The sequence below is a fragment of the Scyliorhinus torazame genome, chromosome 3 (assembly GCF_047496885.1).
Source record: "Scyliorhinus torazame isolate Kashiwa2021f chromosome 3, sScyTor2.1, whole genome shotgun sequence".
Classification (NCBI taxonomy): Eukaryota; Metazoa; Chordata; class Chondrichthyes; order Carcharhiniformes; family Scyliorhinidae; genus Scyliorhinus; species Scyliorhinus torazame.
The window spans coordinates 197029361-197055482 of NC_092709.1; the positions used below are offsets into that span (position 1 = coordinate 197029361).

Sequence of the window (26122 nt, forward strand, 5' to 3'; positions counted from 1 at the left end):
TAGGATGGAGGAGGAATGTTGTAAGGGGTCTAGTTTGCAGGCTATGGTGATGGCAGTATTGTCAATGGCTCAGAGTAGGTATTCAGGGAACCCAGTGGTGCAGTCCACGTGAAGATATGGAATCAGCTGAGGAGGCATTTTAGGATGGAAGGGATGTCGGTGTAACGGCGCTGTGCGAGAATCATAGATTTGAGCCGGGGGGGGAAGGATAGTGTATACAGGAGGTGGAGGGAAGTGGGGTTGGTCAAGGTGAGGGATTTGTATTTGGAGGAAGGATTCGCCTTCTAGAGGAGCTAAGGGAGGATAGAGCTGCCGAGGGGTAGTGAGTTCAGGTATCTACAGGTTAGGGACTTTGCATGAAAGGTCTGGAGGGGGTTCCCTAAGATACACCCTGCTGGAGCGACTGCTGCTTCCGGATGTGGAAGGGGAGGGAAGAATTGGGGATATATACAAGTGGCTGGGGGAGCAGAGAGGTGAGTGGGTGAAGAAGATCAAGGCGAAATGGGACGCGGAGTTGGGAGGGGAGATCAATTGGGGAGTGTGGAGTGAGGCACTGTGAAGGGTAAACGGGACCTCCTCTTGTGCAAAGATGAGCCTGATACAATTTAAGGTGGTGCACAGGGTGCATATGACTCGGGTGAGAATGAGTGGGTTCTTTCGGGAGTAGCAGATAAGTGTGAGAGGTGTGGGCGGGGGGCCAGCGAATCACGCACACGTTTTGGGGTTGTGAACAATTGTGAAGATTCTGGGCGGGGGTGTTCGCGGTCCTAGTCAGGCTAGTGGAGGAGGAGGTGGAACGGACCTTTTGGTGGTGATATTTGGGGTTTCAGAGAAGCCGGAGCTCATGGAGAGGAGGAAGGCCGATGTCATGGCCTTCACCTCTCTGATTGCACGGCGGCAAATTTTGCTGGAGTGGCGGTCGGCATCACCACTGCGGTTAGCGGCATGGTTGGGTGACCTGTATGACTTCCTGCGGTTAGAGAAGATAAAGTATGAGTTAAGGGGCGCAGCAGGGGAGTTTGAGAAAAGATGGGGAATGTTTGTGACCGTGTTTGAGGGGCTGTTCCTCGCATGGGGGTGAGGGGTGGGTGACAAAGGGGAAAAATCTGTACAGACTGTATAGTTGATCATAGGGAAGCATGAATCCTGGGGTGTTTATTTGCTGTAACCTGCTTTGATACATGTTTGTAATAAAATATGATTTTTAAAAAATATCAAGCGGAGAAGGCTAGATTCTCATGGGAGATAGTTGTGTGGCATGAATGTTATTTTCTACTCATCAGACCAAGCTTGAATATTATCCAGATCTTGTTGCATGTGGGCACACATTCCTTCAGTATCTGAGGAGCTGCAAATGGTACTGAACATTGTGCAATCATTAGCAAACATCCTCACTTCTGATCTTATTTTGGAGGGGTGATCATTAATGAAGCAGCTGATGATGGTTGGAACTAGGACACTACCCTGAGGAACCCTTGTAGTAACTACTGGAACCAAGGTTATTGTTTTCAACAACTACCTTATTTCTTTGCACTGGTATGACTCAAATCTTCAACGAGTTTCCCCCCAATTCCCATTGGCTTCAATTTTGCTAAGTTTAACACTTTAACATCTCTCTTTGATCGGTCAAATACTCCTTGGTCACTCCGACCCCACCACCGGAATTCAGATCTTCTGTCCATATTTTTACCAAAGTTATACTGAGATCTGGAGCTAAGTGACCATTGGAGACTCGAACAGAGCATTAGTGAGCAGGTTATCGCTGAATAAGTGCCAATTGATAACATTGTCAATGGCTCCTTCCATCACTTTGCTGATGATTGAGAATAGATGGATGGGGTGGTAATTGGCTTGGTTGGATTCGTTCTGCTTTGTGTAAACATACCCAGGCAACTTTCCACATTGTCAGATAGATAAGCTACACTAAACATTTTGTTTGATCAATTCTACAACCATATGTATTGTCATGAACAAAAAGAAAAAACAATTACATGGAGTGAGAATGTATGCTTCATAACTATGAGGAATTACGAGCGGATTTATTCCAAAACCTTGATTTAATCACATCAAGTGGAAATGGTTTAGTATCTAAGTTCACTATTTATTTTGGTTATGGTGCATACACATGTAATATACAAGCACTCAGTAAAGGCTATTTTTCAAGTAAAATTGTAAAATATACACATTCCCATGTATGAATTAATAAAGAATGATTCAATAACGGGTAGCACGGTAGCATTGTGGATAGCACAATTGCTTCACAGCTCCAGGGTCCCAGGTTCAATTCCGGCTTGGATCACTGTCTGTGCGGAGTCTGCACATCCTCCCCGTGTGTGTGTGGGTTTCCTCCGGGTGCTCCGGTTTCCTCCCACAGTCCAAAGATGTGCAGGTTGGGTGGCTTGGCCATGATAAATTGCCCTTAGTGTCCAAAATTGCCCTTAGTGTTGGGTGGGGTTACTGGGTTATGGGGATATGGTGGAGGTGTTGACCTTGGGTAGGGTGCTCTTTCCAAGAGCTGGTGCAGACTCGATGGGCCGAATGGCCTCCTTCTGCACTGTAAATTCTATGATAATCTATAATAACATGCAAATAGAAAAAGTGGATCACGTGGTTTCTCACAAGGGATTTGATGACTAATTATATCCTTGATGTGGAGATGCCGGCGTTGGACTGGGGTGAGCACAGTAAGATGTTTTACAGCACCAGGTTAAAGTCCAACAGGTTTGTTTCGATATCACTAGCTTTCGGAGCACTCCTCCTTCCTCAGGTGAATGAAGAGGTATGCTCCAGAAACATATATATATAGACAAATTCAAAGATGCCGGACAATGCTTGGAATGTGAGCATTAGCAGGTGATTAAATCTTTACAGATCCAGAGATGGGGTAACCCCAGGTTAAAGAGGTGTGAATTCTGTCAAGCCAGGACAGTTCGTAGGATTTTGCAGGCCAGATGGTGGGGAATGAATGTAATGCAACATGAATCCAAGGTCCCGGTTGAGGCCGTACTCATGTGTGCGGAACTTGGCTATAAGTTTCTGCTCGGCGATTCTGCGTTGTCGCGCGTCCTGAAAGCCGCCTTGGAGAACGCTTACCCGGAGATCAGAGGCTGAATGCCCTTGACTGTTGAAGTGTTCCCCGATTGGAAGGGAACATTCCTGCCTGGTGATTGTCGCGCAATGTCCGTTCATTCGTTGTCGCAGCGTCTGCATGGTCTCGCCAAAGTACCACGCTTCGGGACATCCTTTCCTGCAGCATATGAGGTAGCCAACGTTGGCCGAGTCGCACGAGTATGTACCGCGTACCTGGTGGGTGGTGTTCTCACGTGTGGATACCACCAATGGTGGATACCACCATTACACGTGAGAACACCACCCACGAGGTACGTGGTACATACTCGTGCGACTCGGCCAACGTTGTCTACCTCATATGCTGCAGGAAAGGATGTCCCGAAGCGTGGTACATTGGCGAGACCATGCAGACACTGCGACAACGAATGAACGGACATCGCGCGACAATCACCAGGCAGGAATGTTCCCTTCCAGTCGGGGAACACTTCAGCAGTCAAGGGCATTCAGCCTCTGATCTCCGGGTAAGCGTTCTCCAAGGCGGCCTTCAGGACGCGCGACAACACAGAATCGGTGAGCAGAAACTTATAGCCAAGTTCCGCACACATGAGTGCGGCCTCAACCAGGACCTGGGATGCATGTCGCATTACATTCATCCCCCACCATCTGGCCTGCAAAATCCAACCAACTGTCCTGGCTTGACACAATTCACACCTCTTTCACCTGGGGTTACCCCATCTCTGGATCTGTAAAGATTTAATCACCTGCTAATGCTCGCATTCCAAGCATCTTTGAATTTGTCTATATATATGTTTCTGGAACATACCTCTTCATTCACCTGAGGAAGCAGAGCTCCGAAAGTTAGTGATATCGAAACAAACCTGTTGGACTTTAACCTGGTGTTGTAAGACTTCTTACTATATCCTTGATGGTATTGTACTGATACCAGTTTACTTCTGATTGTTTTTTCCTCTTTTGCACTTGGGTAAGGAGAATAGAACACCAGTAACAAAGACCATTCCACCCATCTCAATTAATATATGCAAACTTGAGTATGCTGCATTGTAAGTGCTTTATCCTCCCCATCCAATCTTCCTCTATATGACCTGCACAGGGAATTATTTAATGTTCAAGAGCAAGAGAGAAACCTCTCCCTTTTTTCAATGCGCAGATCTGAAATATGACATATTTCTTTTACCCATGATTTGAGAAAACAAGATTTACATGTTTATAGTTCCTCCAGTAAGATAGCAATAACTTTATCCAACAATATTCTGATCTACTTTGCACCATTTTTAAAAAAGAAACCATTTAAGAATTGTTAAGTGACTGAAAAAGATATACACCATAAAGATTCCACTACAGCTCAAAGTTCATTTTTGCCAGATGTCTGGTTAGCCCTCCAAAATCATGATAACTTTAACAACATTCACACTGACATTGAGAAATTCACTAGATATGAATATTGCTTTAATAATCCATTGATATTTTAAGTCAAACCCCAAAATTGAAACAACATGAATAATGCGTGAAGTTTTTTGCTTACAAAATAACATTGGTCTCGGGCCTGCACTTTTCAAGTACATGATATGCTTGTCAACCGGCACATTTATTCGGTATCGCTTTCAGAAAATACATTTAAAGTGTTAAAATGTGCATGTTAACATTACATTCTCTTCCATTGTGGCTGTTTAACCTGTAATTGATGTAATACAAAGTCGACAAAGTGTAATTTTACATCCAATCAAATAAAATAAAAGGGCCTGGCATAGTTAAATGCTGTAACAACAAGCATTTTTTAATACTTTATTCATACAATAGTTTCTATTTTTTGCAGGGGCTTCATTAGAAGGTAGATAACAGTGAGGCACACATTTATTTCACAAATATGAAAACTTTGGATTCTCAATAGAAGGAATGTGAAAAAGATTACAGAAAATAGTCCTTTAATGACTGAAATCAAGTGAGTTAACTTGCAGAGATTCACCATGAAAATCATCTATAAAGTGATCGGTAATGATAGATATATTTGCATTTACTAATATATTTATTTAAAATATTTATATATTATATGTACAATCAAATGCCACAGTTACACAAGACGTCAATCAGTAGCACAACCTAACTTAGCACAGAACTTTGCAACAGAGCAATGCATTCATCAGGGGACATACAACACATAGGAAACAGTAAAATGTTCCATGTGATTCCAAACATGGTTTTAGGTTTCTTTATTACCCTAAAGTCTATTTGTAGCTTCTGATATTAACATCAGATATTTGTAATCCTAAAGTTTGACAAAATTCCTCCAAAATCTTTCACAGATTATTTCCTGCTGTTCCATCAGTTACTTTCTTTATTTTTGCAAAACCTAGTGATTCCAACAGAAAACAAACATGGACCAATGTTTAGGTCATAAACTGGTAATAGAGCACCAATATATGCTCACTGTAAGAGGTGATACTGTGAACTGGAAATACCATTCCTTTATTCCATTTGGAATGTGAAAGCTGGGAAAAAAATCAATCATAGTGATTTAATGGGCGAAATTCTCCCCCAACGGCGGGATGCCCGCCGACTGGCGCCAAAGCCGGCGCAAATCAGACGGGCATCGCGCCGGCAAAAAGGTGCGGAAGTCTCCGCATCTTTGGCGGCCTAGCACCAACATTGAGGGGCTAGGCCGACGCCGGAGGGATTTCCGCCCCGCCAGCTGGCGGAAATGGCGTTTGTTGCCCCGCCAGCTGGCGCGGAAATGCGGCGCATGCGCAGGAGCGTCAGCGGCCGCTGTCAGTTTCCCAGCGCATGCGCGGGAGCGTCAGCGACCGCTGTCAGTTTCCCGCGCATGCACAGTGGGGAGAGTCTCTTCCGCCTCCGCCATGGTGGAGGCCGTAGCGGAGGCGGAAGGGAAAGAGTGTCCCCACGGCACAGGCCCGCCCGCGGATCGGTGGGCCCCGATCGCGGGCCAGGCCACCGTGGGGGCACCCCCCGGGGTCAGATCGCCCCGCGCCCCCCCCCAGGACCCCGGAGCCCGCCCACGCCGCCTGGTCCCGCCGGTAAATACCAGGTTTGATTTACGTCGGCGGGACAGGCAATTCCTGGGCGGGACTTCAGCCCATCCGGGCCGAGAATCCAGCGGGGGGTCCCGCCAACCGGCGCGGCCGGATTCCCGCCCCCGCCCAATCTCCGGGAGCGGAGACTTCGGCGGGGGCGGGGGCGGGATTCACGGCGGCCAACGGCCATTCTCCGACCCGGCGGGGGGTCGGAGAATGACGCCCATAATCTTTAGTTTACTCTTCTAATGTTTATCAAAAAGATATTGTACCCTCTAATCCTTAAGTGCCAGTGTTATCAACGTACTTACCCATTTATATATAGACTGGTCATAATAGATAAATATATTGGTATCCTTGAGTTCGAACGTACTGCTATCTTTTATCTCCAAGTTTATCAATTATCTCAGCAGATGCTCTTTTTCATTTGGGGTGGTGACTTTGCTACATAACAATTCGATTTAATGAAAACACACTCAAACATAATAATTGCATGAGATGGTCAAATAGTTCAAAATGGCTGATAGAATCTAACATGTTCAAAATTCGAATTGCTGTAAAGAGATTACGACCTTGATGATCAATTGATTATTGTTGACTAAGAAGTAAAAGTGAATAATAAAACACAGTGGTTAGAACTGGTGCCTCACAGCGCCAGGGAAACGGGTTCAATTCCGGCCTTAGATGACTATCTGAGTTTGTGCATTCTCCCTGTGTCTGTGTGGGTTTTCTCCGGGTGCTCCAGTTTCCTCTGACAATCCAACGATGTACAAATTTGGTGGATTAGCCATGCTAAATTGCCCCTTAGTGTCCAAAGGTAGGGTGGAGTTACGGGGATGGGGCAGGGGAGTGGGCCGAGGTAGGACGCTCTTTCAGAGTGTCAGTGCAGACTCGATGGGCCAAATGGCTCCTTCTGCACTGTGTGGATTTTATGATTCTATGAATTGCTTTTAAAGTAGTTCAAGGATCACTGAAATGAGCTGATAAAAGGACTGATATGAAGAGACATTTGTCAAAATGTTATGAAATGTTTTGTAAAGATAGAATCATTGGAGAACTGACATTATGATACTATAGTGGAAGAGAAAGTGATGGGAGCAGTTTTGGTTGAAATTATTAAACATAGAACAAAATAATAATAATTTGGCCTTGGCTGATAATAAGCAGCTCAGGGTGCACAAACAGACAGGTAAATGCAGAGGCAAAGTATAATAGGCAACATCATCACATCAAAGACAAATCGAGATGGGGGACAAAACACTAACAATACCTTAAAGACAATAAAACATATATCTTACACTTTTTGCAGCTTGGTGACATCACTTTCATGCTGCAGAACATATGCACACCACAAACATATATGTATCTCTGTCTCTGACCAATCTTCCAGTTTCATGTTAATGAACATATTACAGGCAGAAGTCACATTGCAAAGCATAGTTCAATGTAAATGTTTATAAAAAGGGATTACAAATTAAAATAAACATCTGCTAATACAAAAGCAAAATACTGCAGATGCTGGAAATCTAAAATAAAATCAAAACTGCTGGAAATACTCAGCAGGTCAGGCAGCATTTCAGGTCTAAAACACCGTGAGCTGGATTCTCCGATTGCCGGCGCCGAAATCGTGTTTGGCGATTGGCCGGAGAATCCGGTTTTACACTGAAATCGGGGGCAGTGTCGTTTTTCAGTGCTTCGCCCCATCAAAAATGGCGTAATCACTGAGTAGGTTGCACGCCATTGGGACGGCCTCAGGATGTCACCTGAGGCCCTCCCTGACGGTCCACCCCCGATGGGCTGACTTCCTGACGGCGTCGGTCGCGTGTCTTCTCAGCTTTCGGGGACCTCGCGTGGTGGCTACGGACTGTGTCCAGCGTCACCACAGTCGGGGTATGGAGGGAGCCGATCCGCTGGCAGGGGGGTCTTCGACGGGGCTTGGGGGAACCGCAGGGGTGGTTCAGGGATGGCGAGGGGGGCACTATCTGTGGTGATATGCATCACTGTAAAGACATAAGGGGTTAATGTAAATACATGTAGACTAGCTAGACACTAGAGGGAGCACCAGAGACATGACACACAGACACTCAACCATTAGAACAGGTAGATATGACACGACCAATGGGCATTCACGATACACACAGAGGTGACACGGCCACAGGAGGGTATTACACCAACCCATATATAAAGGACACAACACACATAATCTTCCTCTTTCCAGTGGAGACTGTCAGTGAGTCGAGACACAGAGTTGATTCAATATTACACCCACCACATGGATTGTAGCAGACTGGTTAGTCAGTCTGAGTAGCTACAGAAGGATTAACAGTAGTGGCGAATCCAAGTAGGAGAAGTGTAAATAGTTTAATAAACGTGCTGAAGTTATCTCCACGTCTGAACCTTCCTTTGTCAAGTGCACCACAAGGAAGCCGCTTATGCTACACCTAGAGCATAACAAGACATATCTGGCAGGCCAGGTCCACGTGCGGCAGGTGAAGCCGGGGGCTTTACATGACGTGGCTGCTAGCCCCCCACCGGCGGAGCATCGGTGAGGGGGCGCCGGCAACATTTTTGTCGGAAGAACAGACGCTTCCTCCGGACATAGCAGCAAAATCAGAGAATCCAACCCCATGTGTGGAATTTTCCCAAATATTAGCAAAGACCGATAGCTGGTGGGAAAAGCGGTGTTGAAGCCACTGGCACCAATGGCGGATTTCTCCAATATTCACCACATAGTGTAAAAGAATTAGTGGGGTGGGACCTGCGAGGTCACGCTGAAGGCAGCAACTTAGTTTTTTGAAGATTGGGGCACCATTTCTAAAGGCGACCAAAGTGCCCAAAAGTACATATGGAATACCCCCCACACACAAAGACACAACCTACCCACCCATTACCCAGGAACTGCCCCATGGCACTACCTGGGCAGTGCCAGTGGTAAGTATCACAGGGCAGTGCCAATGGGCAGTGCCCGGGTAGTAGCTGTCATAATATCCACTCATGTATATAATGAGATGCAAACAGGCAGTGATTGACACACAGGATAACCAATGAACAGACACGACACAGAACAACCAATCACCAGACAGGACACTACCACTATAAAACACACAAGGCATTAAGACTCGCCCTCTTCTCACAGGATACAGCTACAGAGATAGTTAGAGTGCACAAGGCCGTGAGCACCGTCTCCATGTGACAGAGAGCTAGTCTGGTCAAGCCAGTCAGAGGTTGTCAGTTTAGATTAATAGAGTATCAACCCACAGCAGATTATGTACAGCAACCAGCAGGTTCAATAAAACAGTGTTGGATCATCTCCTGTGTCGGAAGCCTGTTTCTAGTCTCACTGCATCCAGTTGCAGTCAACGTTAAACCAACATAGATAACACATCAGTACCCTCTTCTCTCTGAACAATGAACTCACTTGTGCTCCTCTGGGAGGTCTGCCCGCCAGGTGCACATGTTGGGAGACAAGTGGTAATTCACTCCAGTCTGCCCTCATGCCTCATTAATGGACTTTCATACCGGGGGGGAGGAGGGGGAGAATGATACCGGGAAAGAGGCTTGATAATTATATGTAAATGTATGGAAACTAGGTAGGCAATATTGAACATTGGAAATCTCATTACATCATTAGTGAGGGGACGGGGATACTCGTATCATGCTTTTTACATAGAATTTACAGTGCAGAAGGAGGCCATTCGGCCCTTCGAGTCTGCACCGGCTCTTAGAAAGAGCACCCTACCCAAGGTCAACACCGCCACCCTATCCCCATACCCAGTAACCCCACCCAACACTAAGGGCAATTTTGGACACTAAGGGCAATTTATCATGGCCAATCCACCTAACCTGCACATCTTTGGACTGTGGGAGGAAACCGGAGCACCCGGAGGAAACCCACGCACACACGGGGAGGATGTGCAGACTCCGCACAGACAGTGACCCAAGCCGGAATCGAACCTGGGACCCTGGAGCTGTGAAGCAATTGTGCTATCCACAAGGCTACCGTGCTGCCCAAATTTTACGTCACCATGAAACCAAATTTGGACATCTCACGAGATTTTCCGTTCCTGTCACTGATCCCACTCGATGCAAATGGGGGCAGAAAATCCACCCCCCATTCCACGTTTCTCTCCACAGATGCTGATCAGCAATGTGATCTAAACAGATAGCGAGATGTTATAATAGTTCATCAATAGTAGTTGATGCTAAAACTTTGAATGTATTCAAGAGGCGGCTGGATGTAGCACCTGGGGAGAATGGGATCAACAGTTATGGGGAGAAAGCAGGATTAGGCTATTGAGTTGGATGATCGGCCATGATCGTGATGAATGGCGGAGCAGGCCCGAAGGGCCAAAAGGCCTCCTCCTGCTCCTATCTTCTATGTATCTATGTACAACCTACAAAACCATCAGCTCAGTGATTAGCTGCAGTAAAAATGGCAAATAAGTTCCTGCTAATAGAAGAAAAAAGTATAAATTTGAAGAAATTCATTGCTATTGTAAAAAGCATTAGTCAGAATCCATCTTCAGTTTTGCATTGGGTACTGGACCCCAACTGTAGGAAGTCTCACATTGTAATTGATGAGAACACAAAGGCAAATCAAAGAATAAATCTGAGCATCAAGAATTTAAAATAAAAACAGAAAATGATGGAAAAACTCAGCAGGTCTGGCCACATCTATGGAGAGAGAAATAGAGGACGGAATTTAACTGAAACATTTCTAAGTGCCATTTTGGGTGCGATTAGCGGGGTGTTTCTTGACAGTCGCGTTGGCGAGATTGCGCCTCAGCTTCTCATCGCTAGCAAGGGGGAACTACTTTTAAACACTCCCTGAGCACTCACTCCCAGTCAATGCACATGCATGTCAGCGCACAGACCTGCTCCTCGCTTTGGCAATCACGATCTGGCCAGGTTTCTGGATATTGTGGAGGTGAGACAGGGCATCCTGTCCCCCCAAGGGAGTCAGAGGGCAAGCATCAGGGTCAACAATGCCACATGGGAGACAGCGGCAGCGTCTGTCAGTTGGACAGCATGACCATGAGAACTGTTGTCCAATGTCAGAAGAAGACCAACGACCTCCACTGAGCTGCAAGGGAAAGTTACCACCTCTCTCCTGGCATCAGTTCTGCCTGCCACCCCTCATATTTCCAACCCCCTCCACCACCCCACAAATCATTGGCTGTCACCTCGCTTCTTCCCCACATCAAAACATCGTGCTTGTTGCTCATCACTCACTGGCACTCACCAGCCCAACCCCTTCATGCCCACACATGCCCCCTGCCATAGGCCCCCTTGATTCATCAAGCATGCGGCTCACAATGGGCTGGATTCTCCATTTCTGAGATATGGGCCAGGGTTCTCCGAGCCTGTGCCGGGTCGTAGAATCACCGTTGACGCCGGAAATTCCTGCCACTCCGACGGCGGGACGAGATTCTCCGGCGACCGGTAAGGGGCTGTTGAAAGATTCTCCGCGGCCTACCGGCCAACTTCCCCCGGCGTGGTTCACACATGGTACCATCCGGCGGGAGGCTTGGACCCGCGGTGGCCGTCCTGGTGGGGGCGGGGGGCATCAGACTCCAGGGGGGACCTCCACGACGGCCAGGCCCGTGATCGGCAACTACCGATCGGTTTGCAAACATGCGATCGGGGGGGTGCTACCTTCTTCCACGCGGGCCCACTGTGTCGCTGCGCCATGTTGCGTAGCGCCAGCGCGGAAACGGCCACCACACGCATGCGCCTGTGCGGAAACGGCCAGCGCGCGCATGCACGGACCCCCGCTGGCAGTGCAGGGCCGTGTATCTGCGCCAGAGCAGCATGGAGCACTCCGGCGCCGTGCAGACCCACTGTGAGCCACTGAATCACTGGGCCAAGAAGCCTGTTGACACCGGCGTGAAACACTCCGGTGTATACGCCGGCGTCAACACTTAGCCGAGATTTTGGAAAATCCCGGCCATGGCATGTGTACCCACGGGAATGCACTTGAGAATATGTTGTTTATTAAACAGTCAACAGTACCTTGATAAAAAAAGATGAAACAAACTACTGAACAGTCCACGTATCACATTAGCTAATAACCGGAAATGGTACCGTGCCATACACACACAATCTTTTTGCGACAGAATATCGGTACAAACAGAAAACTACAACAGTACATTTATACAAAGAAAAACAATCACACTTCAAACATTAACAGTCAACGGTACCATAAAGTCACCCACAATCTGCAAAAACATTTCTACAATACCTTCATCAAGTTGCTCATTTGGATCAAGCCGCCTCTCTGTCCCCCTCCTGCAGCTCCTAGCAGCATACTCCCAACAGTGGAAAGTCACACCAGAAAGTCACACAGACATAGAGCATGCCATAAAAGAGAAAGAGCACACTTTCCCCTTCTCCAGCACTGGTACCTTCCTCACTCCAGGCCACAAAAGCAAAAGAGTCGGCAGCAAACAAAAACACGGCTTCCAGGCATTAAACATTAAGCAGTTAATAATACAATAACGTCACCAACAATCTGCAAAAGCATTTCAACACCTTCAGCAGGTTGCTCGTTCAAACCAATCCACACCTCTTCTCCACTCCCACAGCTCAGCAGTAGACCCTCAACAGTGGAAAGTCACACTGACACAGAGCATACCTGGAGAAAATACACCAATTCCCCTTCTCCAGTGCCGGTAGAAGGTCATCTTACATCCTCCCTTTCCTCGCTCCGGGCCACAGAAGCAAAAGAGGCAGAAGGAAAAAACAGGGCCTCTAGACATTAAACATTAAGAAATCAAGTACAATAAAGTCACCAACAATCTGCAAAAGCATTTATTCAACACCTTCATTGAGTTGCTTGTTCGGATCAAACCGTCTTATCTTTCCTCCCGCAGCTCCCAGCAGTAGACTCTCACACTGGAAAGTCGCACCGACGCAGAGCACGCCAGAAGAGAGAAAGAGCACCCCTTCCCCTTCTCCAGCTCAGTTAGCAGGTCATCATACCTGCTCCCTTTTCTGCTCCAGATCACAGAAGCAAAAGAGGCAGCAGCAGACTAACACACCGCCTCCAGGCAGCTGCAGCTGCATTTATATCTGTCCACTTCTCTCTCCCCCTCCTATAGAACCCACAGGGAGACTCTCAACAGAGGAAAATCACACCAGAAAGTCACACCGTCGCAGAGCACACCAGAAGAGAGAAAGAGCACCCCTTCCCCATCTCCAGCACTGGCAGATCATCTTACATTCTTTTTTTCCTTACTCCAGGCCACAGAAGCAAAAGAGGCAGTAGCAAAAAACACACGGCCTCCAGGCATTAAACATAAAACAATCAACAATACAATAAAGTCACCAGCAATCTGAAAAATAATTTCTTCAACATCTTTGTCAAATTGCTCGTTCGGATCAGTCTGCTTCTCTCTCTCTCTCCTGCAGCTTCTAGCAGTGGACTCCTCAGCAATGGAAAAATCACACTGACACAGAGCACACCAGAAGAGAGAAACAGCTCCCCTTCTCCAACGCTGGCAGCAGGTCACCTTACATCCTCCATTTCCTTGCTCCAGGCCACAAAAGAATAGGGGCGGCAGCAAACAAACACACAGCTTCCAGGCAGCTGCAGCCACATTTGTCTATCTGCCTCTCTCTCCTCCTCTCACAGCTCCCGGCAGTAGACTCTCAACAGTGAAAAGTCACACCAGAAGTCATACCGACAGCTAGCATGCTAGAAGAGAGAAAAAAGCACTCCTCCTTTTCAATGCTGGCAGCAGGTCTTCATACATCCTCCCTTTCCTTACTCCAGGCCACAGAAGGAAAAGACGTGGCAGCAAACAAACACATGGCCTTCAGGGATTTGCAGCTACCAGCAGGAAAAATCAGCAAACACAACCTTCGGTAGCACTTGAGAGCTGAGAAGTGCTTTCACAACCAACAAGGCCAATTCCTTATTAGTAATAGCCTCCAACTGTGAAGCTAGAGGCTGCTCACAGTCTAAGGCAGTTAAAGTGACCACTAGCGTATAACCAAGAAGAGGTCTCTGCCCTGGAAGTGTTTGGCAGGACAGGCAGTGGCTGTAGTTGTCCCTGTTATAGGTATACACAATATTTGAAGATGACTTGAAGGCCTCTCAGACGGAAAGCCCTCAATCTCCCCCACCCCCGGCCCAGGGGTGACTCCCAAATTGGAACGCCCGCGGAATTTACCGACGGCATGGGGGCGCCCACAATGGGAAATCCCATTGGCTGGATGCTGGGAAAACGGGTGCAGTGGGATGGAGAATCCCGCCCATTGACTCTGGAGCACACAGCTCTATAGTGGAAAGCCCAAGTTAAAATGGTGGCAGAGCAGGAAGGGGAGAGTAAGACAACCGTCTTGATTTCATAGGGGCAAAACTCTCTTTCCTTGGGCAGAATCCTCTTCAGGAATTGGTGCTCTCGCCTGCTGGTTGAAGAGTCAGCGAGGGACCCACACTGCCTCTTTTCAAGAAGGCCCACAAAACTACATGCCAATCAGGCAGTGACAAGGCCAGTGGCAGGCCTTCCTCTAATTAAGACCCCAGGGAAGAAACCTCACTTACCGAGAGCTGCCAACCAAATAGAGGCCAGCAGCTCTTGTGCTCTACAATGCCACTGTGATGGGCGTAGATGCTGCTGAAAGGACAGGCCAGGAGTCCCAAGATGGCGGAGCAACTCAGACAACAAGTAAGTAATGTGGAGAGGTATGATGTATTTTGATGGGTGAGGATCACATTGAGAGGGCTGCAGAAGAAAGGACAGCAGTGTGCCACTCAACGGGCCCCCACATTCTGTTCCCAGTCTCTTGATCAAGCATTGAGCGTCTTTGATCTAGGAAAGTCACCCCCCCCCCCATATCCAAAAGGTGACAGGTTAGTCACACGGTTTCGGCTGTCATGTACACCACATGGCAACAGGTCCACCTGCAGCTAGGGCAATACCAGCCAGAGTAGGATGAGGCCCTTATGTGGTCATTAATTAGCCACTTAAGGGCCTCAGGCAGAAGTTAATTCTGGCAGAGACAAGAAGGCAGTAGGATTTCAGTACATCCCCATCCGCCTAATTAAATACCCTACCCGTCTCCAAGCTTGCCACCAGCGAGAGCACAAGATTCCTACCTTTGTTGCTTCCTGTTTTGGTCTGCAGGATCTCCTTACACTATCATCATGCTGTCCATTTCTCAGGCCAATAACATTCTCATTTCAAAAAGAGAAGTGGAATCGGCTGTGCAGAAATATATAATCAGCAAAATAAGCCACTGGACACACGAGAGTCACATGATCACGTCCTCGTGCAGCCTATCATCATAGTGTGGGAGCATCGTGACTTGACGTTGAGTGTGAATACAATGAAAATTTTATCTTGCCCTTGTGGTTTATCTGTTCTGCTTTTGTCAGTTTTTTACGTCCTCAAAGGTTGTGTCCCTTCCCTGACACTGGAAGTGAACACAGGTTCACCAAAGATGTTCTGGCCTCATCTTATTTTAGCAATTTCTATTGATGCTTCATAGGCACTTTTCCAACGATTAGAAACACATTCACTTTTTAAAATTTTGTCAGTGTTTCCAAGCATACCTTGAAACAAAATATAATTTGAAAATAATAGTTGCTATAAAAATACCAAAAGGTAAATTATTTTTCTTTTTTATATTGTGGACCGCCTGAAAAAGAGGACATCGCACGTTAAAATATGTTGACCTGCCACAGAAAATGTAATCTTTTGTTGAATGGATCTTCAAACCGCAGAATTAAAAGTAACTTTAACTTCACTTGAGTCCAGACTCAAAACCAGAAATCAGAAACTCAGTTCTGAAGAAGGTTGTTGCTGGTAACTTGAATTTACCATTTCTCCTTCAGACGGTGAAGAACCTGCAGTGTATTTCTGTTTTGTTTTCTTAAATACGTATGTTCATCGGGGTGTTTATTCTTTGTGCCACTCCTTTCTTGTCATTGCTGAACACCTTCATATATTCCACTTGCTAATTCTTTATTTGAACCTTCGGCAAATCATTATGCCATGGAGGAGGATAACAACAGCAATACAAACTTATCCTCAGCAATAAGCTATGGTAGTTCTATATGTGAGTACAGTTCAATTGAAATCAGCCATCACTGAGAACCCTGCTCTCTGTACACAATAGATTAATAAACCTTAAATAAAACCCCTGCATTATTTCATGGATTATTAATTGTTCTAAAGCATAAAACAACTTTTCTGTAGCAGCAAAATTACAAATCATCTGCCGTTTTTTCCATGGTGTCTTTTGAGAGGTAGACTACCCAGTAGACCATGTTAAATGCTCCAAATGTTACCGGAAAAAGTATGCGAGCATATTTGTCAATTTTGCTGGTCCCGATATTTGCAGGTGGAGCTGCAGGAAGGGCTGGGGCAGACACAACAGTGGTGGGTGAAGAATGCTTTGAGGTTTGTCCAAATAGTCTGGAAGGTGGCAGGTTCTGTTTGAGTGCTGCTCCACATTGCTGATGAACCGGTGTGGGTCTCAGTGAGGTTAGTGTGGGAGTGCAAGGAGGAGGTGGTGGTGTGCTTCTCATCAATGGTAGTGTAGGGGATGCATGGGTGTGCCCAAATTTACTGGGACTTGGCACAGAAGAAGGAGGCGCAATAGTTGAGAGGGGTACCTGGCCAATTATGGACGGTCTTGGTATCACACCCTTGCTATCATTCCGCAAGTAATCTTTTTGACTGCCAAGAATATCGGATTGCACCAAGAAGTTCATTCTCTTCCTCAAATTGCCGTTTGAATCAGGGTGCTTTAAGAAAAGGAAAAAGAACATTACTTCAATAGGAGAAAGTAAAACTTCACATTGCTAGCTAAAAATAATTGCGTTTAATTGATTTTGTGAATCAAACAACAATAATGGGGGTGATTCTCCGAGCCCCGCGCCGGGCTGGAGAATCGCCGTAACCACGCCACGATGCCGGCGCGCAATTCTCCGAGGTGCGGAGAATCGGCGCCATTTGCGCTGGAGCGTTTGGCGCAGCGCCAGCCGTGGCCGCGCGGATACGACAGAGTCCCGCCGGCGCCGTTCACCCCTGGTCGCTGCCGGCGGGAACAATGCGCGAACGGTCGGGGGGGGCGGCCTGTGGGGAGGGGGAGGGGGGCTCCTTCACCGGGGGGGCCTCCGATGGGGTCTGGCCCGCGATTGGGGCCCACCAATCGGCAGGCCGGCCTCTTTCCCCCCCCCCCCCGGGACCTACTTCCCTGCGCGGCCGGCCCCTGAACACCGACGCCATGTTGAGTCGGGGTCGGCGCGCTAAAGAAGTCCCCGCGCATGCGCAGGTGGGCGCGGTGCCCATTTGGTGCCGGGAAAGGAGGCTGGAGCTGTGGGGGACAGAATAGGTCGTACCCGGGCCCGGTGCGCTCCGTCGCGAACACTTGGGCTCCATTTGGGAGAATCGCCCCAATATGTCTCTAAGCTTAATTTTCTTCAGCCGCTCATTAGGTAAAACTGAACTTTTTAATCACTTGAGAATCTGGATTCCCAGCTACAATCTCAAGAGAACCAACTGTTCCAATATCTGTTCAGTCCATTTTCAAAACTAAAAGACTGAAGACCAGCAGCTGTGGGAATATTGATTTTGATGCTCGTACCCTGAAGCAAAGCTCATTGTCCCGCCAAATGTATTTTACCCAGGAACCATTAGTTTGCATCAGTACATCACAAAGTAGAACTCCAATCCACAGGTGGCTATAGCAACAAAGGACTAAGCAGAACAGCGTTGTTTATCCATAGGAAAGGGAAATTTGAGAGCAATTTATTCATATTGCTTTTGCATGTGTATCATCCCCATCCAGGTCATCCAAATTGAATGCCTGCAAGCAGACTAGTTGCATAATAGGATTGATTATACTGGGAAGAAGGAAAATTACTATAAATGGTAAATATATATGCAAACTATGTGTAAATTTGTTCAGTAGGAGTCTGAAGGTTACAGACCAGGACTTTACAAGGTTCAAACTTCAGTCTGCACTGAACTAGCTAATCTCGGCCAGTTGGAGGTATGCAAAATGGCCACTGTTTCCACTCCTGATTGCCAGCCTAAAATTGTACAAAAGTTCAAGGTTTGAAAAGAATGTGGCACTGTCTCGTCCATCTTCCAACTATCACAATTTTATCTTTAAGGTAACATTGAGAAGCTGTCAACAAACAGGGTAGCACAAGTGGCTAGCACTGTGGCTTCACAGCGCCAAGGTCCCAGGTTCGATTCCCTGCTGGGTCACTGTCTGAGCGGAGTCTGCACATTCTCCCTGTGTCTGTGTGGGTTTCCTCCGGATACTCCGGTTTCCTCCCACAGTCCAAAGACGTGCAGGTTAGGTGGATTGGCCATGCTAAATTGCCCTTAGTGTCCAAAAAGGTTAGATGGGGTTATTGGGTTATGGGGATAGGATGGAAGTGAGGGCTTAAGTGGGTCGGTGCAGACACAATGGGCCGAATGGCCTCCTTCTGCACTGTATGTTCTATGTTCTAATTGCTCTAAATAGAGAGGGATCGAGGCTCTTTCTCTCTATCTCTCACAGGTCTCCAAGCAATATCAGTATGGAGCCAGTGGTACTCCAACGCTGGTTATTACAACACTGGAGGAACACAGACTTCAGCAGCAATATACGGGCCATCCGGGAAGACATAGCAGCAGGAGACTAGGGGGCCACAGGGCAGGCATAGCGGCCGATGACTGCACCACCCGTGCAGGGGGCATGAACGCGCAGAAGGAGGCTGAGGATGTACAGGACCCGAGTGTCCTTCAGGGAGCTGTTGGACCAAATGTACCATAAAAGACTCCGCCTCACCAAAGAGACTGTGCAGCATCTGTGACACATCCTTGCCAACTTGGCGCCACATGGCAGCAGAGAACACCCATTCCCTGAGGCCATAAAGGTCACAGCAGCTCTCAATCTTTATACAACAGGATCATTCCAGGGGTTCACGGGTGACCTGTGAGGCATATCACAGGCATCCGCTCATAAGAGCATCTGTAGGGTCATGGATGCACTCTACACAAGGGATTTGGACTTTATTTATTACGATCTTGACCAGGCACAGCAGGATGAGAGGGCTACGGGATTTGGCAATGTATCTGGTCTGCCACAGGTGTAGGGGGCGATCGACTGCACCAATGTCACCCACAGGAATGGGTTCCACTCCCTCAATGTTCAGCTGGTGTGTGACTACCACATGCGATTCATGCACATGTGTGCACATTTTCCAGGGAATGTACATGATAATTACATCCTCGGGCAGTCACAGATCCCTGGGACTTTCAACGGTCACCCCAGACTGCAGGAATAGCTAGTAGGGGCAAGGGATATCCCCTGAGATCCTGAATGATGATACCAGTGCGGTGGCCATAGACTGCAGCAGAGGTCCAGTACAACGAGGCTCACAGTGAAAGAGCAGTGCAGTGGCCTCCTGAAGCTGCGCTTCTGCTGCCTCCACAGGTCTGGTGGGACCTTCTAGTACGGCCCTCAGAGGGTCTCCCACATGTGGTGGGCTTCTGTGCCCTACATAACCTGCTCTGCAGTGGGACGATGATCTTCATGAGGAAGACCTCAAGAAGAGGCACATGTCCTCAGATGAGGAGGATATTCAGGAAGGGGTCGAGAAAGAGGCTGCTGAAGATACCGAGGATAAAGGCCAAGTGGGACAGGGTGCGCTTGGGCAGCATGCCTAGAGACCATTGCTCCTGTTTTATGGAATAGGACCTGCGTGTTTGTCGTAACCCCTCTGTGCCCAGAGGATGAATGTTGGAGAGATCTGAATCTTCAGGGTGATGGGGCTGGGGAGTCCTTGAGTGCCTGATACCCAGTCAATGCAGGAGGGTGATGATGACTCGCAGTGAGGAATGGTCTGTGATACTCCTCAGCTACTGATTATGTCTGACTCCTGTCAGCTTGCTGCCTCCCTGGCTCATGTCTGAAAAGGATTCTGCCCTACATTCAATTGTCCCTTTGCTTGAGAGAAGGAATAGGGGCAAGGGTCTAGAGTTCAATAAATCATACCTGAGACCTATAATTGCGAATCAATTATTTTCACTGAGGGCCGAACATTTTTGCGGGCAAGGAGGCCCAGTAAGAAGAACTGTGCCTTGATGGGGACAAGCGCCATGATGCTGGGTGGAGTAACTAACGTGAGGCGTTAACAATAACATTTAACTCAGGGACATGTGCAGACATTACAAGTGATAATTACCCCAACTACCTGTGCCTAACATCACCCATGCCATGCTGTGTCCCTACAACTCCTGACACTTGCGAGCCCTTCCATTATGTCTGGGTGTGTTCCTAGGATGCACATCAGCAGTGGAGGCGGCCTGCTGCCTTCCATGCCCTGTTGCTAGAGATGCCCTTGGTGCGGGTCCTCTGGGGGGCGGGCAGGACCTGGAGGGCCCGGTCTACATTTGTGTGGCACAGGTATCGCATTATTATGTCATCTTGTTCTGCTCACTGCACCTAAGCAGTCTCAGGAAGGGGGATTCATTCAGATTGCCTAGTCACCCCCAGGGTCTCCGGGGTGGAAGGCCCCCGGATGTGCTCCAATGAATCCCCCTCCCTCCGTGGGCCACTTGGTTACTCCACGGGTTGAAGGGGCAGCTGGAGTGAGCTCCAAAAGCCTCAACGTCATCTGATGCAGCCAGTCTTGGAGGCCCGCCATTGTCTGCACCATGCAGTTGAACCCCTGAGACATGGCCCTCAGGGACTGCGCCACGCTTCGGAGTTCTCCTGCACAGATCTGACCACCTGCCCCAGATTTCCCATTGCAGGTACCACCCATGTAGTGTTAGCCTGGATAACACACATTGCCAAACACATCTCCTGTGACAGAAGACTTTGGGACTCATCCATTCAGCTTTGCAGATGCAGGAGTGTCGCTAAGAACACCTCCTGAAATTCGCAACTCTGCCTTTGCACCTCCAGCAGCAGAGGGATGAACGTGTCCAGAGACCCGGCACCTGGCTGGGGCACAGCTGATTCCTGGGATCCAGCAGATCTCCAACTGTCCAATCCCTGGGATGTTCCTGCCTCCACCTGATGTGCATCAGAAGCTGTGTGATGCACCAGATAGTGACCCATAAACCTGCTGCTAGTTTTGTTTACTGAGGTGTATGTCTCTGTGATGGTGGATGGTTCACGTAATAGCTGTGATTCTTCATTCATATCCTCCTCCAAGTCGGTGTTGAGGGCGGGTGATGAGACACTGCTGGAGATGGACCAGGTTTTTCAGGTGATGTTCCTGCAAGACAAGGGACATGGTTTTAGTGCAAGCCTGGTCAAGGTTTTTGGACTGAATGATGGTGTAGTGGCTTCTCACTTTTCTCACGCGAGCCCACCTCGCTCTCGGCGCAGGCCCACTCCAGCTCCCACCACTGTGAGCTCCATGGCTCCCTCGTTGCATGGAGTAAGGATCCTCGGCTCGGTCATCTCACCACCTGTTTTTTTTTTCACTTGCCGCAGTTGTGGGCGGGTTTCTCCTGCAGGAACACAAATAATGAGAGCTGGACACCTGGCAGGTCAGAGGTTGATGGCACCAGGCATGTGTGGGCACTATGCCTAAGCAGGGCTGGATTATGATGAGTGCTGAGGTGTTTGAGGATGCTGGTGAGGAGACAGATGCTGGTGGCCTGCGAGGTGGCAGCATGTGGGATTGGGGTGAAATTCCAGGGTTGGGGGAGGTGGTTGCAGAAGGGTGGAGTGCAAAGAGGAGACAGGGAACACTTACCTCAGCTGATTGGAGTAGGTCATTCATCTTTTTTCTGCTTTGCACACCTCTCGTCTTGGTCGGACTTCTGGCAGAATAATAGCAAATGTTGTGGAGACATTTAAATGCACCGCCCCCTTCATTGAAATACTCAGATGACCCCTGGGACGGGCAAATCAGACACTTTGCGCCTCAGGCGCGCTGTTTTTACGCGGGAAAAAAGTAATTCTTCCAAGAGTAGCACAGTAGTTATCACTGTTTCTTCACAGCGCCAGGATCCCGGGTTCGAATCCTGCTTGGGTCACTCTCTGTGCGGAGTCTGCACGTTCTCCCTGCGCTTGTGTGGGATTCCTCCGGGTGTTCCAGTTTCCTCCCACAAGTACTGAAAGACGTGCTTGTTAGGTGAATTGGACATTCTGAATTCTCCCTCTGTGTACCCGAACAGGCAACGCCGAGTGTGGCGACTAGGGGATTTTAACAGTAACTTCATTACAGTGTCATTGTAAGCCTACCTGTGACAATAATAAAGATTATATTATAAAATTGCTGTCTGGTTCACATCACCGAAACCAGCTGGAATCGTTCTGATTTTCACGCCATAAATGACACTTTGTCATTTTTCTGGAAATTTCCTTTTTTTAACATGCCCTCAAGAAGCAGAGTTCCATCTTAGTAAAGTGACATAACCATGAGGTTAATTATCATCGTTATCATTAGTCTTTCCCAGCGTGCATAAGTACTGATCAGTCAGTTACATAATTGGAATTTTTCTCTTTATCTTGAAGGAATTTCGGATCCATTTTTGAAAATTATTTGAAGAAAGATTAAAGGGCTAATCTCAAAAGCTTTATTCAATTAAGGGTCATATTGGTTCTTTTTGAATGACGTAAACTGTGTGGATGTTCGTTTGAGCTGGAGGAAAAAGTCACCCACCCATCATGCAACGACTAAATTTTTATTCTATTGAAATCAGTGGTACAAAGATTGGGTGGATTCTAGCACAGGCAGATGGATAAGCTCTTCCACACTAATACCCAGATAGAAAGATAAATATGACTCTACTAATGTGTGAAGAGTGTGTGATTGGTTCTAACTTGCTGAAATTCATGTCACTGCAAAGATAATGGATTCAAAATTGACTTGCTTCCCAATAAATTCCAATAAACCTCCCACTGCCAGTTTCATAGAACCTACCACTGGGAAACTAAAGTGCCCACTCTTCAGGCTTTCAACATGCAAATCGGGAACCTGTGACTAACATTGGACTCTCATTACCATTGCATAATATAACTGGTTAGAGTGTACTCTTGTTAGGCCCAAAAAATATAATCTAGGCTGCTGCAGCCTCGGGCTCTGCCTCTCAGTGATCACCACTCTCTGATGAATGTACCTTACTGCCTGCAACTAGGTGGCCTTTGAGTGGAGTGCATTGGTAGAAGTTTGGCAAAATACATTGGTAAGCCCATTGGGTTTGATTTATCTGAAGCCTCCATTTTGATCTTATTGCTGGTGGAATGAAAGACCCTGAGCATGCTCCCTCAATCAGTTATTCAAAAGTTATATTCAACACCTGTCTGTCTGTTTGTGTGTGTGCCTGTTTAAGTGTGTGTGTCTATGTATGTTTGTGTGTGTAGTGCACATCAAAATAATGGGTGCGATCCTAAGTTGACTGATTGGGAAACGCGATTGGGTGGAGAATAGGTTCCGACGGCAAAAATTGCGGCGGCCACGTATTTGACACCGAATTGCAATTCGGCGTCACCTCGATAGCGGCGTCAGTGTGTACCGGAACGCAAGTACAGTATACACCGTTTGTACATCATTTGCAGCCTGACCGGGTATTCTCAGCTGCAATTCTCCGCTTCCGATGGGCTGAATTCCCGATGGCACGGTTCACTTGTGATTTGTGGCTGCTGAGGGAGAGAGAGAGTACGGAAAGTGTCCAACATCGCCATAGTTTGTTGACAGTAGCGTTGCTGGTCGGGGGGGGGGGGGGGGGGGGCGGGCTTCTGCCAGAACCAGGGAGAGTAGCGGGGGGTGGCCAGGAGGTGGGGTCTGGGGTCGGGTGGACAGGCACAGAAAGCCATTGCCACAGCTGAAAAGGCAGCCATGCAGTTGCGCATGCCGCTGACTGCCCACTGCGAATTTAGTGCCTTGGGTCGAATAGGTGCCCGCAGGCCACCCCCTAGGTGCCCTCTGGCCCCAGCTGTCCCATCAGCTGCATGGGTGTGCTCCAGCACAACGAATGCCATCTTTTTGGCTGGGATAAGTGTGTGTGGGGATTGAAATGTGTATATGCAGCTGCAGCTTGTCAGCCTCCCGAGTGTCAATCATGGACTCGGCAAATCCCGCACCGTTTTTCATTGGAATCGATTGTGTTCCATGTGGCACCGGTGCTAGCCCCTCCACAGTAGTGGAATCGGTCCAGGTTCGATGGCAGTTTTGCTGTCATGAAAGTCCACCAATCCTGCCCCAGTGTCAACACTTAGTCTCAGAAATGGAAAATCCAGCCCAATTACTTCCCTGTTGCAGCTTTTTCTGTGGTCAATAAGCTTCAAAGAAGTACAGTGAGCCCAGGAAGTCTCTTCTCTCAGTAATTTAAATCAAATAAAATCCAGGCTCTATCCAGACTTTAGAGACAATCAAATCTACATTAAAGTTATTAGCGTATTGTGTACAGTATTAGTCTCCTTATTTCAGGTAATACGTAAATTTGGGCAGCACGATAGCATTGTGGATAGCACAATTGCTTCACAGCTCCAGGGTCCCAGGTTCGATTCCGGCTTGGGTCACTGTCTGTGCGGAGTCTGCACGTCCTCCCCGTGTCTGCGTGGGTTTCCTCCGGGTGCTCCGGTTTCCTCCCACAGTCCAAAGATGTGCGGGTTAGGTGAATTGGCCAATGATAAATTGCCCTTAATGTCCAAATTGCCCTTGGTGTTGGGTGGAGGTGTTGAGTTTGGGTAGGGTGCTCTTTCCAAGAGCCGGTGCAGACTCAAAGGGCCGAATGGCCTCCTTCTGCACTGTAAATTCAATGATAATCTATGATAAATCTAGGACAAAGGTTCGGCACAACATCGTGGGCCGAAGGGCCTGTTCTGTGCTGTATTTTCTATGTTCTATGTTCTATGTTCTAAATGCGTTAGAAACAGTTCATAGGTTTACGAGACTAATATCAAGAATGTGTGGATTGTCTTTTGAGGAAATATTGAATAGGTTGGGCTTGTATCCACTAGAGATTATTCAAGTAAGAGTCATAGTCATAGTCTACAGCACAGAAATGGCCCTTCAGCCCATCGCATCTGTGCCGGTCAAAAACCACCACCTAAGTATTCTAATCCCATTTTCCAGCACTTGGCCTTGTATGCCTTGGGATTGCAAGTGCATATCTAAATACTACTTAAATGTTCTGAGGGTCTCTGCCTCCACCACGTTTCTCCATGCCCTCTAGACCTACTGCCCCTTATCCTAAACCTATGACCCCTGGCCCTTGATCCCTCCACTAAGGGGAAAAGTTTCTTCCTGTCTACTCTATTTATGCTCCTCATAATTTTATACACTTCAATTATGTCTATCTCAGTCTCCCCTGCTCCAAGGAAAACAACCCCAGTCTATCCAATCTATCTTCATAACTAAAAATCACCAGCCCAGACAACATACTGGTTAATCTCCTCAGCACCATTTCCAGTGCTATCACATCCTTCGTATAACGTGGATTCAATACTCTAGCTGTGGCCTAACCATCATTTTATACAGTTCCAGCATAACCACCCCGCTCTTAAACTCTATGGGCACGATTCAACTAAATGGGAACAAAGACCCAGAGTGAGCGGCACTGAGAAACACTTGGCTATTGTGGTAGTCACCACTGATGTAGTATACTGTATATATATGGGTATTACGGTAAGGCCCCTGTACTACAGGTATGGGGGTAGATCCCTGCCTGCTGGCTCCACCAAGTAGGCGGGGTATAAATGTGTGTGCTCTCCGTACAGCAGCCATTTCGGCAGCAGCTGTAGGAGGCCGCACATCTCTGTGTAATAAAGCCTCGATTAGATTCTACTTTCGTCTCGTTGTATTTGATAGCGCATCAATTTACTACGCAGAGATTTTTCAGAGATGGACCTCCGCATCAAGCCGGATCGCCTGCAGCTGCATCCTCAAGCAGACAACGCCAAAAAAGGCTTCGAACATTGGCAAGCCTGTTTTGAAGCTTACATCGGGTCTGCGCCAGACCCAATCCCAGAAGCACCGAAACTCCAGATTCTGTACACGCGGCTGAGCTCCAACGTTTTTCCCCTCGTCCAGG

At 47.7% G+C, this 26122-nt stretch overlaps 1 protein-coding gene across 3 annotated transcripts in view; it reads right to left on the reverse strand.

The window, feature by feature from the left end:
• Positions 1 to 4514: 4514 nt before the first annotated feature.
• The window catches only part of gabra4 (gamma-aminobutyric acid type A receptor subunit alpha4), a 118886-nt gene continuing 97278 nt past the window's right edge, over positions 4515 to 26122 (reverse strand). For all 3 annotated transcript variants that reach the window (XM_072496706.1, XM_072496704.1, XM_072496705.1), the window contains exon 10: positions 4515 to 16872. In XM_072496706.1, the coding sequence (XP_072352807.1) occupies positions 16330 to 16872 (543 nt within the window). In that variant the 3' untranslated portion in view covers positions 4515 to 16329. The remainder of the gene's footprint in view (positions 16873 to 26122) is intronic.